This window comes from Haliotis asinina, chromosome 2 (assembly GCF_037392515.1).
Source record: "Haliotis asinina isolate JCU_RB_2024 chromosome 2, JCU_Hal_asi_v2, whole genome shotgun sequence".
In the NCBI taxonomy this organism is placed as follows: domain Eukaryota; kingdom Metazoa; phylum Mollusca; class Gastropoda; order Lepetellida; family Haliotidae; genus Haliotis; species Haliotis asinina.
Window position 1 is genome coordinate 20,957,243 of NC_090281.1, and position 19,661 is coordinate 20,976,903.

A 19,661-nucleotide genomic window follows, 5' to 3' on the forward strand; every position below is an offset into this window, starting at 1 on the left:
CTGGACACCCTAACGCAACTGACTACCTGAAGCGCTGCTACAAGTGACATACTGGACACCCTGACGCAACTGACTGACTGAACACGCTGCTACAAGTGACATACTGGACACCCTGATGCAACTGACTGACTGAACACGCTGCTACAAGTGACATACTGGACACCCTGGCGTAACTGACTGACTGAACACGCTGCTACAAGTGACATACTGGACACCCTGATGCAACTGACTACCTGAAGCGCTGCTACAAGTGACATACTGGACACCCTAACGCAACTGACTACCTGAACACGCTGCTACAAGTGACATACTGGACACCCTAACGCAACTGACTACCTGAACACGCTGCTACAAGTGACATACTGGACACCCTGACGCAACTGACTACCTGAACACGCTGCTACAAGTGACATACTGGACACCCTAACGCAACTGACTACCTGAAGCGCTGCTACAAGTGACATACTGGACACCCTGACGCAACTGACTGACTGAACACGCTGCTACAAGTGACATACTTGACACCCTGATGCAACTGACTGACTGAATACCCTGATGCAACTGACAGACTGAACACCCTGATGCAACTGACTGACTGAATACCCTGCTACAAGAGACATAGTGGCCACCCTGATGCAACTGACTGACTGAACACCTTGCTACAAGTGATATACTGGACACCCTGGTGCACCTGACTGACTGAACACACTGACGTAAGTGACATACTGGACGCCCTTATGCAACTGACAGACTGAACACCCCGATGCAAGTGACAGAGTGAACGCCGAGATGTAACTCACAGACTGGACACCCTGATGCAACTGACAGACTTACTCCAGATGCAACTGACAGATTTAACCGTTAAACCTCTCACGCTGAAACAATGAAAACTGTTGTTACCATTTCGTTTCAACTGTCCCACTTAGAAAAGACGTAATCAACCATGCACACTCACGCATGTATACACACAGGTATGAAAGTCCAGTGTAAGACTGTCTTGACTGCATTATATGAGTGTGATGTTAACCACGTGCCGACTTGTTTTGCTAAATGCTGACCTGGCAACTCCAGTCCAGAGCCTGCTATATGTACCAGTATAACACCATGATTCAATAACTGTATTGGATTACAGAAATGATTGAATTACAGTCAGCCGAGATCAAGGAATGCGATACTGTCTTCAGGCGCATTGTGCTGTTTGTGCAAGAATACAAAGATATGTCGCAATCAATAACTTATACATCTCAGAAATCGTGAAAGCTCGACTGTTCTCATACGCTTTTACTTTAACAAAGCGACACTCTTGCAAACTGACGATGAAACACTGTAATATTGGAACCTGGTGTTATTGTCGCGGGGCTTTTCTGTCCTCCTTTTATAATGTTTCACTGTAGCGAGGACCAACTATACTGATGTCATGCCATTGCGATGTGTTTTATAAAGATTTTTGCTTTTGCTTAAACAAAAGCTGTAGCTGTATAGGGATGGTCTGCACATAATCGGCTCCGGACCAGAAAATCCAGTGACGTCATAAGCATTTGCGTAATGTTGACGATGAAGTACGCAATGATACCATTTTCGCGTGAATATCACGGATAGTGTTTAAATTACTCAATGTTCAGTTAATGTACCCGAGCTTGTAAATATCGCTGCTTCCAGATCACTCTAAATGTGCCATAACTTTGCTAGTAAATATCTTCTCATCCACATTTGCAGGCACTTATTCTGTGGCATGTAACTTAATAGGCCACAAAAACGAAGAAAATGTCAGCATGTGAATAAATGGAGAAATCGGAATTGAAAGTTTCCATGGTACAATGCATTGAAATTCTATTTGTGATGTTATAGATGTCAGTTCAGTTAGAGATGGTTTTCTTGGAGAATGTTTGAGATGAGGCTCTAGCTGGCTTCAGGGATTGCACGTACCTCTTCCATCCTCTTTGCGTTAGACATGTTGGGTTTAAGTTGGTAAGCGAAACGTCATCCTGAATCCTTGGATACTTTTCGATCAAGAACGCCTTTCGGATCATTATGGCTTGGTACCTCTTCCCCACCAAACCCAGTTTAATAACTATTAGGTTTGACTAAGACATGCCTTTGAGATCTTTTAGGTCAAGAGATTCCTCACTATCAGGTTAAGTTGTGAAATATGTTTACCTGGTAGAAAAACGAAACCTTCCCTGCTCCTCACTGTACACTAGGTGTGCTCTTTGATATCAGGATAATCATTACGGGGTCACTGGGGATTTTGTAGTCCTCATGAAGATCCGGGGTAGAACAGGTCTTCATCAACCCATGCTTGCCACAAAAGACGACTATGCTTGTCGTAAGAGGCGACTAACGGGGCCTGGTGGTCAGGTTCGCTGACTTCGTTGACACATGTCATCAGTTCCCAGTTGGCAGGTCGATGCTCATGCTGTTGATCACTGGATTGTCTAGTTCACACACGATATGTACAGACCACTGCCATATTGCTGGAATATGCTGAGTGGGGCGTAAGACTAAACTCACTCACTCATTATGTTGAACCGACTTACTTTTAGAGTAACGTATCTAACTTTAGTAATATATATTATTCGACCTTCTTGTAATTCTTGGATAACCAATATTCCCGTCATCGCCATTCTTATTGGCGGGTACATTCTTATTGTCAGGTACATTCTTATAACCAAAAATCAAGCTTCCCTTTAAGTCAGGTCAATCTTTTTAGGTGTGCGTAAATTACTCTTAAGGTCAAATTACCTTTCAGGTTAAGCACCCCTGTGTTCTGTAAGTCGACAATTTCTTTGTCATTCCCAGCGACTCCATTCAGTAATACTAACCGGTTTTTAGAGGTTTAAAATTTTCTCCGTAATTTACCAAGCAAAGGCTGGATATAGTCTAAAACGTTTCATTTCGCGTGCATATCTGTAAACGTCATGGTCATAGCTGTAAACGTCAAGGTCATAGCTGTAAACGTCAAGAGCTGTAAACGTCATGGTCATAGCTGTAAACGTCAAGGTCATAGCTGTAAACGTCAAGAGCTGTAAACGTCATGGTCATAGCTGTAAACGTCATGGTCATAGCTGTAAACGTCATGGTCATAGCTGTAAACGTCAAGGTCATAGCTGTAAACGTCAAGAGCTGTAAACGTCATGGTCATAGCTGTAAACGTCATGGTCATAGCTGTAAACGTCATGGTCATAGCTGTAAACGTCATGGTCATAGCTGTAAACGTCAAGGTCATAGCTGTAAACGTCAAGAGCTGTAAACGTCATGGTCATAGCTGTAAACGTCATGGTCATAGCTGTAAACGTCATGGTCATAGCTGTAAACGTCATGGTCATAGCTGTAAACGTCATGGTCATAGCTGTAAACTACTACTACAACTACTCAAGCTACTGCAGGATTAATAATAATTCCTTTGTATAGCGCCTAGTATCCATCTGACTAGTTCCTCACTGGACGCCGTAATTAGTATCTAATTACTATTACCCCGGATAACCCAAGCTGCCAATTATAGTCTATTTACCATATCCAACCGGGTACCCATTTTCTGCTGGATGTACATGGGCAGTTTTGAACAAACTCTCTTGCCTACGATGAGACCACATGTATCATATGTGCCTCGTTGTGGGGCAAGACTAAAATCCCAGAAACTCTCAGGAGTGAAGCTGCCAAAGACGGTCACCCATCCAAAGACTCTCCATTGATTAATTTCATTCGATTCATGACCTGAGCTTTACGCCCAGGACCACACGCCGCCACAAGGATTATCAGGTAGGAGGTCAAGGTTAGTTCAAGGTTTGCTCCAAAAGTAAATACTGCTGGGTTGATCTTATTAAAGATAAATTGTCTTGTTTAACCAGCTACGAGTGAATGGCCATATAGCTGACATATTCGGAAACAAGACCTGCAAGGTTTGTTTGGTTTTGTTTGCTGTTTAACAGCACACTCAGCAAATTCCTGTAAATAATCGACTCTGTGCCAGACAATCCAGTGATCAACAACATGAGCATCGATCTACGCAACTGGGATACGATGACATGTGTTAACCAAGTCAGGGACCCGACAGCCCGTTAGTAGCCTCTTATGACAAGCATTGGTTACTGAAGATCAATTCTACCGTGGATCTTCACGGGTGCCCAGGTTAATAGCTGCTTTATCTTGCGTTCTGGACCTGTGTGTTTGAGAAATTAATGAACGTGTTTATGCTGGTTTTGAGAATTAATTTAGACCAGGTGACTGATGCCTCTAACCTGCATGCTTTACAGGTTCCACTTTAGAGAGGTCCACTTTAGAGAGGCTGACAAGAGGTCCGCGAAGTCATGTTCTGCTATGCTGTGTTCGCGAGTTAGTATGTACCTGTCCTGACTGACGAGAATCCACTTTAGCGGAGGCGATGGGGAAGTCAGGGAGGCGCTGGTGTCAGAAGGGCTTATCTCGATGGGGAAGGAGAAGCATGGAGATGGTGGGGATAATCTGCATCATCTGCTAAAGACCGACTGTCAGATGAACTACCGTAAAGCTTTGTAAAACGTACAACAAAAAACATGCATAAAAAAATATCGGATGTGTAACAGTCCCGTATACATTTCCCTTCCACTCTCTCTCTCTTTCTCTTTCGCTCACTCTCTTTTCCTCTCTCTTTCTCTGTCTGTTCCTATGTCTCCTTCTCTGTGTGTGTTTTAAGTCACGACATGCCAGTTTAAAGAGGACTGACATAAGTGTCAATGTCACACAGGAAGATGATTCAATACAAAACGTTGTACAATGATGGATATTCGTTCATCGATCATCAGCGGATCCTTGCAAGTAAGGGAAAGAACTCTTCAACGAAAAGCTCCGATGCTGGTCCCTTTGTGGTCTTCAATGTGTTGGTTGCAAGTGGAGGGTGTTCCGGGGCACTGACACGAGGGACGGATGTTTGTATGTGCTCTGAGGGAAGTTAATTATCTTCGGGGTCTTATTTTGGTGTAATTTGCAACACGGTCGTAATAGGTAAGATTAGTTTACCCTTTCGGCTTAACAGCTGATGCTCGTCATCCCTACGGCGATCGATGACGTCATGTTCGTACGAAATCGGATTACAGGAAAGTCCTGACCTTGAAGAACTCTAATCGGCTAAACGTAATCTGAGAGACTGAATTCACACAGACTTTATTCTAATTCTGCATTCAACGAAATCTCCATTTAAATAAGGGCTAAATACCCGTGAACCGCGGTCATAAAACCTTACGGCGATGTTTGAGGTGGTGTTGTGTCTTTTAGTTTGTGGTAATAATTAGTAATGATATACAACATAAATAAAAGATTAATAAAGCTCATTGTTACTATTTTGAATAATATAATTAGTGGTGGGAAATACAAGAAGAGGCAAAGCTCTCACAGCCGGGTTTGCCACGAAACAATATTAATATATGCAACGTGGTCTGCCCTGGTCAACATCACTATAGCAGAAAATGGGTACCCGGAGGGATAAATCATATGATACGGAGTATCAATGTTGTATGCGCTTTGTGCATGTCTGTGCTGCGTGGAGTTCAGCGTTATATAAGAGGCCATGTTAATACAGCGCCCACGCCCAAATCCACACACTTTAATCAACCAGAAAACACTCCTCACACGAACGCAAACCTCGCCAGCTACAAAACCTTCAACGCCAACGTCAACGACAAAACGTTCAAGCACACTTGGTTGAAATGCACAACTAAACACTGACGGAAAGGTGCGCGGATGGTTTGTTGACGATCATGTCGAACATCTTTACATGAGAATGTCACGAACACCAAGGGCAAAGAACAGTTGTTTTCAAAACGGCAAACGCTCACAGATAGAACAGTTCATTAAAATCTTCAAAATCGACCCTGGTACACAAGCACCATGTCTTATAAAAACGTCAGAGACTAATCGATCACTGGCGCACGAAATTGGGAGATGGCAGTCTGAAGTCTGGCATAACATAACAATAACTGTTCTTGACAAACTGTCTCCCTCTACGGATAATCTGGTTATTTCCAGACAAACACAGACACTGTAATTGACCAATTCTGTTTCAGCCACGCTATCGGAGCCGGCAGTCAGAATCATCATTAATGATATCGGGATCTGTGACAGAGCATCGTATACACAAGCAGGAGATATTGTATATATGATTGGAAAAGGGCCAACCCCGCTGACCAGGGGCAGTCAGTGCCGTATGACCATCCATCACGGGGTACGCCTGTCCCCTTGGGAAATCTATAAGGGACGCTGCAAGTCACAGGCGGAGTTCATGATCTGCAATGAAACGGATACTTAATCTTGGAGGCAGTTAGTTGACTGATGATGGCCAAGGAGCTTTACCATTGGTGCCAATATAGCTGGATCTTAAAGAAATGGTAACACAAAGGCAGCATAACAGTTTTAAATGCCCGGTTTATATTTAAATGAAATACATGTTCCACATATATTGCATGGGCTAAAGTTCTCTGTGTGTTTGTATAACAACGGTATATCGTTTAGAGAACGCAATGATACGGAAGGTGGGATGTTGATCCACAGGGGATCTAAAGAGTCTAGAGACGAACCTAGTCGTTGGTGAGATAGAAATAACACCATGGCAACCATGCTGTCTTTTAAGATGAAGTAGTGAGTAAGTAATGTTTTGCGCTACTTTTGGCAATATTCCAGCAACATCGCGGCAAGAGACATCAGAAATGTGCTTCACAAATTCTACCCATGTGCGGAATCGAACCCGGGTCTTCGGCGTGACGAGCAAACGCTACCCCACCTCACCGAGTTTTGAGATGATCGTAAATAGTTTTGCATGTATGCATAGTAACTGTCCACTATTTGTTGAATGTAATTGTTTGATCAGTAGTTTGTGCAGTCCTTTCAAGTATTAAGTTTGGATCATGTTATTTTTCTTTTTAAAATCGCAACACACAACTGCTGGAGTACACTTTAGGCATGTAATCTTTGAAAATCAATAAATTTGTTCTTTATTGATGTGACCGCAATTTCGTCTCCTAATCCAGTCTTTACTAAACCATTTTACTTTTACACAAATTGTCCGAGTCGCACACACACCTCTGACAGGAATCACTCCGAATGAGTGGTGCATACAAACACAAACGCACTATGAAATTTAGCAACGTTTCTTTCAATCTCCAACTGTGTAACAAACAGGCTTGCTATTCTCGAAACGTTCATAGCCCTGCGAAAATATTAAGCCCATTGTTAACATACTGGCTACGATCAGTTAAGAATTCTTAGAGCTACGAACGTTTCAAGAGTAAGGGCCCAGTCTCTGTATACTTTATTTTGCTCCACAGTTTATACACTTCAAACCTGGACCTGTATTAAAAATTAAAAGTGTTATCAAAACGTCACTAGGCTCAAATTTCTACGTATTATTTCAGCCTCATGTCGAAAATGCAACTGTGATCCTAAAAACAAACTCAGCATCACCGCCGAAAAAAAACCAGTTTCATTCTGCCACAATTAAGCGTTCTTATATATTTCCTTTAGCCCGGAAGTGTCGCCCTCATTAAGGTACTTAGTGTATTTAGTGTAATGAACTACCTTGTACCAATGCACACCTGACAGAAATCCGATTTTCCGCTCGATCAGTACCACTTCAAGCGATACACATACATTTTGATCTCACCCTTCGAATACATGTCGATGACATTATTTATTTATTTATTTATTTATTTATTTATTTATTTATTTATTTATTTATTTATTTATTTATTTATTTATTTATTTATTTATTTATTTGTTGTGTCCGTCATTATCAAGATCTGTCACGATTCTGCCAAAAATAATCATAAAGTACTCAAGTAAAAATGACACTAAAATCAATATTTGAAATGAAAGGGATAGTTACGGAAAGGCATTAAGGCCAAATCATTTTTGTTACCCTGGAAATTCAATAATCCTCGCTGAACTTCCACACATCATAAAAATTCAAGAAAATATTGAAAGCAATAATTGAATTGGATAATTGAAAATTGCTTTAGTAAGCTAACATTTTCAGATACTATGTTGAAAACTCAGGATAAACAACAATTAGGTCTCCGAAGGATTCACGTTCTGTTTTGTGCGGACACTGCCATCAAACATTACTTTAATTTTCGAGATAGTGAGTGAGTGAGTGAGTGAGTGAGTGAGATGGGCTTTCTGCCGCTTTTAGCTAAAATTCCAGCAACATCACGCGGGGAGCACCCATGTGGGGAATCGAACACGGGTCTTCGGTGTGACCAACTAGCTAGGCTACCCCAATTTTCAAGATAAGAGCTTGCTTTTTTCTTCAAAAGTATTTACAATTCTGGTGATAAGAGTAATTGTGGCCTTGAAGGTCTGCCGTAGATATAGCTGTATGTTAAAGGACAATAGAATGTGTATTGCGCAATCAGAATAAGTCCATTACCAAGCGTTTACGTGCACGCGGGCAGGGTGACAGAACCACGCGTCCTTGCTGGTCCCAAAAAGACCTCATGACACTGAAAATACTTCCCCATACTATCTGATTCATCATTTGTGTGAGCGGGGACATCACTTACAACTTCACCTTCTATCATAGGTCATATCCGGGTTTGCACGGAGATGTCAATAACAATTGTAATCACTGATATATTATCATTTATATTTCCTGAGTTGAAACCGGGGTTTCTCTTACTCTCACATATTGTAGTAACAGTGACCCAGATTAAGTTTGTACTAGAAAATATAAGATCTATCAAGAATTGTTTACCGGACTGCGAGACCACGCCTGTTCGAGCTGAAGAGGACTGTTACTATGTAAATTAGACTAAAAACTTAGTCACTGAAAATATATGACTTTGATAGTAACAAATAAACCGATGATTTAAATTGAAAGGGAGTCCCAGCTAGCATTGCAAGGAGGGTAGGCAGTGGGGAAAATATTGTGGTTCAGGGACTGTGAGACATACTACATGTCAAGTTGAAGGACAGGTAATATTTGGTCCCATACGGTTTTCGTCAAATTTGATGTCAGCATTGTCGTTACTACTAACTTCTGAGAAATAACAAATCACTTCATCATTTCCAAATGTTGCATTTTTCAACCCAATCAGGTATCTAACACCCTATGAAAAGCGACCGTTTGTCAACCTGACACGACAACCGAAAATGGATCGAATCAAATCTCCTCAATGCAGCACATTAACTATAGGACACCATCAAGATTTCTTTTGTCCACAAATAAAATCATCAGCCACAGCATCGGTGTTGGTCCCGCTATTATACACAACACAATGATGTTTTATCTCCCCACATTGATGTTGAATACCGACTGATAGGTATTTTAACAGGTGCACAGTCAAAGCTCATTGTAACAATGTAGACCGATTATACCGGCCTCCTTCTGTGCGTGATTACCCTGATTGTTCAGCAAGTTAACAGTTGTGCGGACCCGTACTGTTTCCTCTCATGACGTCATAAGATGAGAAGTGTTGATGCAAGGCGATAATTAGGAGTAGAAGGAGAGAATCTTCACCCCACGCCCACTAATGTATTTCATCAGGTCATACCTTACAGTCGTAGATATATATGGTTCAAGACACAAATGAAAATTATTGACATGTGCTTGAAGCTCGTTAATCAACAGACAGAAATAACTATCCAAAAAGAGTTGCATGGGTAGGGTTTGAGTAAGTACTATTTTACGATGTTTGGGTAATTTTCAGGCAAAATCATTTTGGAGCTCACAATGAATGGGTACATACTGTGCCCCATTGTGGAAACGAACTCGGGTATTCGATGAGACGAGCTGTCGCGTCACCAATCTGGCTATCCCATAGCCTTTAATGAATTTGCCGTGCAATCTATTGAATACCGGGCTGCAAAAGTGGACAAAAGTTGCCGAAACGCGATGTATTCTTTCGATTCTATAATTGTAGAGGTGAGTTGCCATAGTTAGAAGTCACCTACATGTACTTTGTGATGAATATACATATCATTGAAACTTGGGGTGCGGTAGCCTAGAGCTTAAACAGAGATGCCAACCTCTACGATTTTATCGTAGTCGCTACGAATTTTAACTTCAAATACGATCCCACTAGAAATCCTACGAAATTTGAATAAAATGCATTAGAATTCGTCGGATATATAACTGTGTTTTCAACGATGAAATACGTTTTCGGACTTCACCAACCTTCCATTCATCATATTTAATGACATGTTTGAACTGGAATGATTGCAAGTAACAAACGTAATTTTAGCAAAGCCGATTTCAATACCTTTGCAATTTGACATATTTATTTCCTATGGAAATAATTTAACCACGTGACCGTAATAATCTTCATTTTTCTCAGAATCCATCATGATTTTGTTTATTTAGTTGACTACGAATTTTATGGTCAAACTACTAATTTTGAACATTGAAACTACTATTTGCAACACTTTGGGATCTCTGCATAAAGCGTTCGCCCGTCACGCCGAAGTCACAGGTTCGATTCCCCACATGAGTTAACTGTGTGAAGTCCATTTCTGGTGTCTAATGCATTGACATTACTGGAATATTGCTAAAGGTGGCGTAAAACCATACTCACTCACTCATGAAAACTCATGTCTGGTATGAATATAGTTTACAGAATAGTCCCAGTAAAAAGACATATCGTACGTGCAATTAGGTCTACGTGAGTAAACTGCGAGTGTTCAGCTGCCACTTAGAATGAATCGCTAAAACCCTGATAACAGCTGCCGTAGGGAAGAAAAGATACAGGGTACAACACAAAAATGTTTGATCAGCTGATGCACAGTAGAGCTGCCAATATCAAATTAAATCACGTTTGTAAGACATGTATTTGTTGTTTCACGTCTCACAAAGCAATACCCACTTGTAAGACGTTGGCCTCATAATTTTGGACCAGACAATCGAATGATTGATGTTATACACACTGGTCCGTTAGTTCGGGTACTATGACAAGCAGTCTACCTACCTACCTACCTACCTACCTACCTACCTACCTACCTACCTACCTACCTACCTACCTACCTACCTACCTACCTACCTACCTACCTACCTACCTACCTACCTACCTACCTGCCTGCCTGCCTGCCTGCCTGCCTGCCTGCCTGCCTGCCTGCCTGCCTGCCTACCTACCTACCTACCTACCTACCTACCAGCCAAAACAAACGAACCAACAAATCCATACATCGATCCATCCACCCATTCACCCATCCACCAATTCATCAACCAGTCAGTCAATCGGAGATCTCACCTTGAGGATTATCCTCTCGCCTAGTTTAATTGACAACGGAAGCAATAGCTTCATCGGCCGAGGTTTCACCCCTTGACTGCCACCCTGATGAACACAAGGACCTTCACCAGTCCATACCTGTGATTCGGCACGTGTACATCAGTCTACACGTCCAGTCCTGCTAACCATTCACACCCCACCCAGACTTGATGTTGATGTGTTGCTATGGCCAAATAGTACATAAATACATGCTTTCACATATACCCGCTATTCCGCTATGACTGTTTGCGAGTCGAGAATCAAATAAAATTGGAAATTAAGTCTTTATGTAGATCTCGATTCTCCCAATGGTTTCAATGAACCAGCGCCACTTCATTGAGCACAGCCAATTTGAGATTTAACGCCGATACAAACGTCATTATTTGACATCCAGAGAGCGCTGACAGCCTACAACGCAAACAATGAACCCCGGCATCGACACTGCTGGTCACGTGACAACTCTACCGCGTTCATAGTAACAGTGAGAGCCGGTCAAACTCAGTATACCGCAAGCAGTGGGAAAGCACGTTGTAAGGTTCACACGCGTCCTAATGGCTGTGGGAGGCAAAGTCACTACGCTTGTGTTGGTCTCGGTCTTCATCATCGCAGTCTCCGCGTCTGTGACGGAGAAACTTCTACAGGTGTCCTTGTTCAGGGTGGGCGAACTTTGGATTAACGCAGTTACCGCTTTAATATCAAGTCTCTCGTCCATCATCAACACAGTGCCCGATTTCTCCTGTTGGAGCACGTACTTGTATCTGTCACTGACATGTGTAGCAGGATATTTTGGTTATAAACTTCTTTTTACGCCGTTGAACCGAGTACGTAAGTTGGGCGATGTCGGGTATGTACCAGAGGGAAGTTGGAACAAGAAGGAGGTAGCGAATATGGTCCGGAAACGGCGGCAGGTGGGACAAATACCCCCCGTCTACCCCAATGGATGGTTCGGGTTGATGGAATCCTGGAAGGTCCAAGTCAAACAGGCTGTCAATGTTAGCGTCCTAGGTAAGTAATGTTTAATAAATAAGACATGTGCTTGTCATTATGACAATATCGTTAAAGAACAGGTCGTGCTTTTTCAGTATCGTGTTAGGTTTGTGATCCAGATATATTGATACAATAACAGAATGTTATGAAACACCGGTTGTGTGGCACTGGCATATACAGCTCTCTACGGGCACACTCGCTTCTCTGGTCCTCTCACACCGTATTGTTCATTCTATACGTGGGGAACTGAATGATCTATATATAGATCCAGTACCCTCTTTAGGAAACTTCACCTTTCTATGGACTAAGAATATTAAGCACGTTGCAGCTCACTTAAAACTGTTGTTTGAACAATGTCCACCACCGTTATGGAATACCTAAGGGTGTCGTATTCAGTGTTGTTTAAGGAAAGTAGTCATGGTCACGGAAGAGAAAGTTGATATCAGTCGTCAAACTACCTAAAGCGTCTCTGTGGGGAAGCACGCAATCTGGTGTTAGGGACGACTAATTTGTACGTTATGTCTGTGAAATGATGAATGTCTCGACACGTTGGACGTGTCCAATGAAATGACAGACAACCAATACGTTAGGGTGATAAATGACACACAACCAATACGTTAGGGTGATAAATGACACACAACCAATACGTTAAGGTGATACTTAGATGCATGTTTCCAATACGGAAGCACCAATATAAACACATACTGAAGTGAATATAAATTATAAATATTCATACCATATTTTTACTCGGAATGAGGTGACAAATATGTCACTCTATGGCAATACCTGGAACAATCTGTGACACCTGCAGGTACCTAGTGCCATCTTGTCACCACTGGACCTCCATCAAACTGGTCCAGGGCGGTCACTCTGGTCTCTGTCCATTCACTGTCATTGACACCTGATCCTTTACTCCGATATGAGACCTGTATCGATTACTTTAATGTAATCTTCAGTCTGCCTTGGCCTAGTTGCAAAGGTGTCGGTGTAACTGTTAAACATTTTATGTAGCTGTAACGCTGTCGATAGAGCTGTAACACTATCGATGTAGATGTAACTACATGGCTGTAACACTATTGATGTAGATCTCGATTCAACATGCCCGTAACACAACCGTTTTGGATGAAGGACATAGTTGTAACACTATCGATATTGATGTAACATACATCTGACACACCCGAGAGAGCTGTAACACCATCGATGTAGATGTAACACTGCAACACTGCCGATGAAGGTTAACATGTTACTGTAACACTGTTGACGAAGGCTAACATGTTACTGTAACACTACTGCTGAAACTTAACATATTACGTGACACTGCTGATGGAGGTTAACATGCCATGACACTACTGCTGAAACTTAACATATTAGGTGACACTGCTGATGGAGGTTAACATGCCATGACACTACTGCTGAAGGTTAACATATTAGGTGACACTGATGATAAAGGTTAACATGCCATGACACTACTGCTGAAGGTTAACATATTACGTGACACTGCTGATGGAGGTTAACATGCCATGACACTACTGCTGAAAGTTAACATATTAGGTGACACTGCTGATGGAGGTTAACATGTCCTGACACTACTGCTGAAGGTTAACATATTACGTGACTCTGCTGATGGAGGTTAACATATTGTGTGACACTGCTTATGAAGATTGCTATATTGTGTTACAGTACTGATGAAGGTTAACATATGATGTGACACTGCTGATGAAGGTTAACAGAATATGTGACACTGATGGCGAAGGTTAACATAATATGTGGCACTACTGCTGAAGGTTAAATATTCTGTGACATTAATTGCTGATGAAGGTTAACATATTATGTGAAACTGCTACTGGAGGTTAAATGTGTTGTGACATTGCTGAGGAAGGTTAACACTTCTGTAATACTTCTACATCTTTTCCGTATTGGAAGAAGTGGGTGTGGGATTTGAGGCAGGTGAGATGAGGATGGGGTAGGGGTTTAGACTGTTGAGTCACGTGACATTGGAAGCAAAGCATCGTTTACACTACCTGAGATCAAAGAGAGTTTCAACAATATGCCTGTAATTGTATTTACAGGCTAATAGAGTAGTATGTGAATCGGTTACAGCCTGACACGTGGTCCGTTTTATTTTCTATATACAATCGCAATTAAGTCTCAAATGCCTTTGACTTTTGTAACTAGATCGTTGTGAAGAATTATAATGGAAACCCACCGAGCTAATGAGGGACCAGTTTCAAAGGGCCTGCCTGTTCAGGAATAATACTTATTGAGTACACATAAAAGCAAAGGTAATTTACTTTGATTTAGTTCAACGCGCGCCACTGACCGTATATATATTACGCCCTTATGTACTCACCGACAAGGAAATAGGTGAAGAAACGAGGAGTTGAATGTATGAATGTATCATAAGTTCAAATTTCAAAAGAATTAAACAAGAAAGTTCCTACTTCAAAAAGGAACTAAACTCACATGTGTTATGTCAAGAGAACAACAAAAAATGAACCCGGAAATGATTGAAAGACACGCTACAACGCACGTTTCTCGGCAGTTACACACCGCACTTTAAACAAACTCGCGACCTTCGCCTCGATGAACCATTTAGAGGAGTGGCTTAACGAGCTACAGGAGCTGAGACGGTAGCGAGGATGGATGATAAAATACAGTGTATTGCTGGAATGACAGACCAGTAAACCACACCACTAACAGGAAATGGAGGAGGGGAGGGATGAGGGCTGGTCGAGTTAGGGTGCGGGTAAACCGTTATCGACTGCAAGTGTTGTTATAACTTGGGATGGGTTGAAGTCGGGGATTATCTAGCGTGTTTACAGATGTAGTTGGGGGTAACTCTAGTCTCTGGCGTTAAGTTTGTAACAGATTAAGACCTGTGCAGAAGTTAGCTGGGTCGATTTATATAATCCGGTTGGTATTAGCTTGTAGAACAGTATCAGGAATTAGCGGCCGGTGCCGAGGGGTAAGATGTTTTGGGGATTATTTACAGTCTTAATTATATTGCTCCGGCCCTTTCTGATGGATATCAGTTAAATTAGTACTTCCGGCACCTGCGCATTCCTACGAATATCCGTAAGCATTTCCGGTACCTCGTACTGCACTCATAAGAATATAAGTTTGTATACAGGTGTATCGTATATGGGCTTCACGTATAGTATCCATGTAGGAAATCGAACCCTGGTCTTCAGCGTGACGCGCGGACGCTTTAACCACCAGACCACCCATCTATTACGATACGACAGATGTAACTATATCTGGGTTTTTTTTGTGTGCATTCAAAATACATACCTATACCGTACATATACCTGCGTACATATTTCATGCCTAATGAACGTACTTGTCTTTCATGCGGTGCCAGAAGTAAATTCTAGCCAAGATAGCACGTTATAGTATTTGGCAAGTTCAGGGACAGTCCGAAAAAATAGACTTGTAGAAGTCTCTAATGTAATAATAAATAGTTCAAGAGATAATTTCTATGATAAAAAAATATAAATATTAATCTAACGATCAGGGGGTCCTTATTTTGACTTGCCGAGTTAAAGGATGGAATGACTTTTCACCGATGAGTTTAGCATTCCATGCAGCCATGGAGCAAGGTTCAGACAGCATGAACCTTGACTCAAGTTTACATTGGACATTATGTTAATCCAAACACTGCATTCTTTCATTTAAGAAATTTTACTTTTATTTTTTAGAATATGTTATTACTTGAGACACTAATATCACGAAATAAGTTCTCCTTATATTACATAAAATATTATTTATTCTATATAAAACTAGCCAGACTATATTTCATACTGATTGCGTGTGTGTATACCGACATGTCTTTTCATGATGGCATACAATATCCACCAAATCACTCACAGGGCGCTTATTTGATAATACAGTCACGCAAGGTCGTTTGTACAGCATACAATGTATGCCAAAACGAATAGTTGCAGTATTGGGTAACACCCAGTAACCCCGCGCAACACCAGTGTAATGTAACCAAGGACAGCACACGGTGCATGTCCGAGCAGGTGAATGGTCAATTTTCAAACCGAGATCAATTAAGATTAGTCTGTCTCAAAGGCCCTGAAGCAAATGTAGCCAATAAAGCTCACACAAGTCAAGAAAATGTTTAGCTTCAGATTAGCTGAAAATAGGGAAAGTGTCAGCTCTCCATTTCTTTATATTATTTTATCTTCACTGTGAATTTTTTATGTTCATTCGAGAGATTAGTTGTTAGTCGAAGTTAAGATCGACTTCAACTGTTTACTTTACCCCGTAACATGATCAGGCGTTTTAAGCTTCTTATTCGGCCCCTAATGCATGCGCGTTCTTGCTAAAACATTGTGCAAAATCAGAGCTGAAAATTATATTTGGTGGATGTAAGTCGTTTAATGATATAAAAATGGAAGGAAGTGAATGATGTTCTAATGTTGTCTTTAGTTTTTTTCCTAATCTGGCAAATTATCGTGAGAGCACCTGTTGGAAATGCACGTGGCTCCTCACAGCGGACTAAGCCCACGTGTGGACAAAGATGTGAACTGATTTGACACACTGAATCTGCCAGGCTGTCGGCCTCGGTTATCGCTGGTCATGTTGCGAGTTTATAGAGTACTGTTAGATAAAGTAAGGCCTCCCCCTCCACCTCACCCTCTCACCACCGCCTGTGTTATAGGCGTTGCAGGGGGCACGACAGGCAAAAATGGGTTCATTAATCATCATATTTCTTGAACACGATTATTAAATAAAACATTGTGATGACTTTCACACGGGTCACAAGTCTCATCCCAGTTTTTCATCCTGAATTAAAGCTTGGACGTCAAATAATGCAAGTCACGTTTCCTGTTTATCACGTGCATGGGGAAAGTGACTTCTTTGGTAAAGATCCTCATTCCGGGCCTGTCATAGATACCGCCGATCTGACACATTATGTCGTGCAAGGAAAACTGTACTTCAGGGAACGAATCGACTGCCAAGTTTGACGAGAACATACTTGATCTTCTATATTTGTGTGAATACCATTAGAAACGAAATTACCAGGCTGTGACTATATAACAAAACACAATTACATGGGCTTTTCAGTATGTTGTCATTGTTTGATACTATGCATTGAACCAACATCCAGTTTTGTTATCAAACAGTATATGAAGACAGTTAAGGTCTATTTTGTCCATATCTATAATGGAGACTTACCCCCAAAATTACGAGAATGTCTACTCTACTAAGAAAGTGTAGTTCTAAATATAGCACATGTTCGATAACCAGGTATAAGTGGAAAAGACGAGAGATTCATCATATTTTCACTAACATATGATTATACTAATAGTCGCTTATAACATAACTATAAATAACTGTGACAGTAAAGAGTTCCATTGTAGATTGAAAATGAGTCACTCTGAATCTGAGGAAAGCTTGACTTGCTTCATTAAGGGCATTTGTATTTTAGAACTGTTGTTGGATGGGGAATTATGGTTCGGGAGCAGTGGGACAGACTAGGAAAATGTACATTAATGTGGTTCCGAAACTGGGAGGCAGGCTAGGGGAAGGTACAATAATGTGGTTTCGAAACTGGGAGACAGGCTAGGGGAAGGTACAATAATGTGGTTTCGAAACTGGGAGACAGGCTAGGGGAAGGTACAATAATGTGGTTTCGAAACTGGGAGACAGGCTAGGGGAAGGTACAATAATGTGGTTTCGAAACTGGGAGACAGGCTAGGGGAAGGTACAATAATGTGGTTTCGAAACTGGGAGACAGGCTAGGGGAAGGTACAATAATGTGGTTTCGAAACTGGGAGACAGGCTAGGGGAAGGTACAATAATGTGGTTTCGAAACTGGGAGACAGGCTAGGGGAAGGTACAATAGTGTGGTTCAGAAACTGTGGGACAGACTAGGAAAATGTACATTAATGTGGTTCCGAAACTGGGAGACAGACTAGGGGAAGGTACAATAATGTGGTTCAGAAACTGTGAGACAGACTAGGGGAAAGTACAATGATGTGGTTCAGAAACTGTGAGAGACTATAGGGGAAGGTATAATAGTGTGGTTCAGAAACTGTGAGACAGACTAGGGGAAGGTACAATAATGTGGTTCCGAAACTGGGAGACAGACTAGGGGAAGGTACAATAGTGTGGTTCAGAAACTGTGAGAGACTATAGGGGAAGGTATAATAGTGTGGTTCAGAAACTGTGAGACAGGCTATTGGGAGATACAAATAATGTGATTCGGGAGCTGTGAGACAGACTAAGGAAAGGTACAGCGATGTGGTTCAGAAACTGCGAGAGAGACTGATGGGGGCTGACGAGATATATGATCACATGAAAAAAGTATAATTACTGCCCGTAGTAACGATTTGACGTGGCGAGTCTGTTCGGCCTGATGGCATAGAAGACCCACACATCATGAAACAGAACAGTAATTTATGTTTTGGACACAGATGCAGCTGAATATATGTAGTTTTAAAATAGTGCGTTTTACCCAAAATATTACCAATCCCTATATATTTCTAAAGCTGTAAATAACACCAATATATAGTGTAAAAACATTTTACCGGCAGTTATTGATTTAAGTGAAGACATGCAGACTATTTTTTATCAAATATGATATATCAGGTTTAGAAGTTAAAACCACTAACTTTGAAAGACATGGTATTAAGAACACAACCTTGATATTATTTAGGTTGTATATTGTAATCTATGTTTAATTTCCGCACGCAAAAAGGAAAACGTGTTCTTCCCTACACGGGTCATGATGTTCACCTCTAGCTCTCACAGAGGCAAGTAATTGAGATAAAATTGATTTGAGTTCAAAACGAATCAAAGATCAAGCGATGGCAACATCCTGTTGACTCGACCACACTCATGTGACAGTGTGGTGTCGTGCATTGTGAATGTCAGCCACGGCGGATGACGCGTGTTTGCGTATTTTTTGCCTGTGTGTTTGTGTTTGAATGTGTGAGTGTATGTGTGTGTGCGCGCGCGTGTATTATTTACGTTTGTTTATGTCTGTATGTTTGTTTGAATGTGTCTGTTTGCGCGCGCGCGTTTGAGTATGTTTGTGCCTGTGTGTTTGTGTTTGTGCCAGAGTGTGTGCGCACGTGTTGACAATCTTTATGTCTGTATGTGTTTGAATGGGACTGCGTGGTGTGCACGCGTGTTTGCGTATGTTTATATCTATGTGTTTGTCTTTGACTGTGTCTGTGTGAGTGCGCTTGTGTGTTTTCGTATGTTTATGTATGTGTTTGTGTTTGAAAGTATCTATGTGTGTGCATACATTTGTGTTTGAGTATGTTTATGTGTGTGTTAGCGTTTAAATGTGTTCATGTGTGTTTGTGTGTGTGAGTTCACGTGTGTTTGTATTTGTGTTTCTCAGCGTGCCTGAATTTATATATGTGGGCACGTGTGTTGGCGTAAATGTGTTTTTGTGTGTGCACGTATGTTTGTTTTTGAATATGCCCA

At 41.4% G+C, this 19,661-nt stretch overlaps 1 protein-coding gene across 1 annotated transcript in view; it reads left to right on the forward strand.

The window, feature by feature from the left end:
* The first annotated feature begins 11,766 nt into the window (after window positions 1-11,766).
* Window positions 11,767-19,661, forward strand: part of LOC137272338 (cholesterol 7-desaturase nvd-like) — a 41,174-nt gene continuing 33,279 nt past the window's right edge. Inside the window, exon 1 of the mRNA XM_067804707.1 lies at window positions 11,767-12,233. Within this exon, the coding sequence (XP_067660808.1) occupies window positions 11,780-12,233 (454 nt within the window). The 5' untranslated portion in view covers window positions 11,767-11,779. The remainder of the gene's footprint in view (window positions 12,234-19,661) is intronic.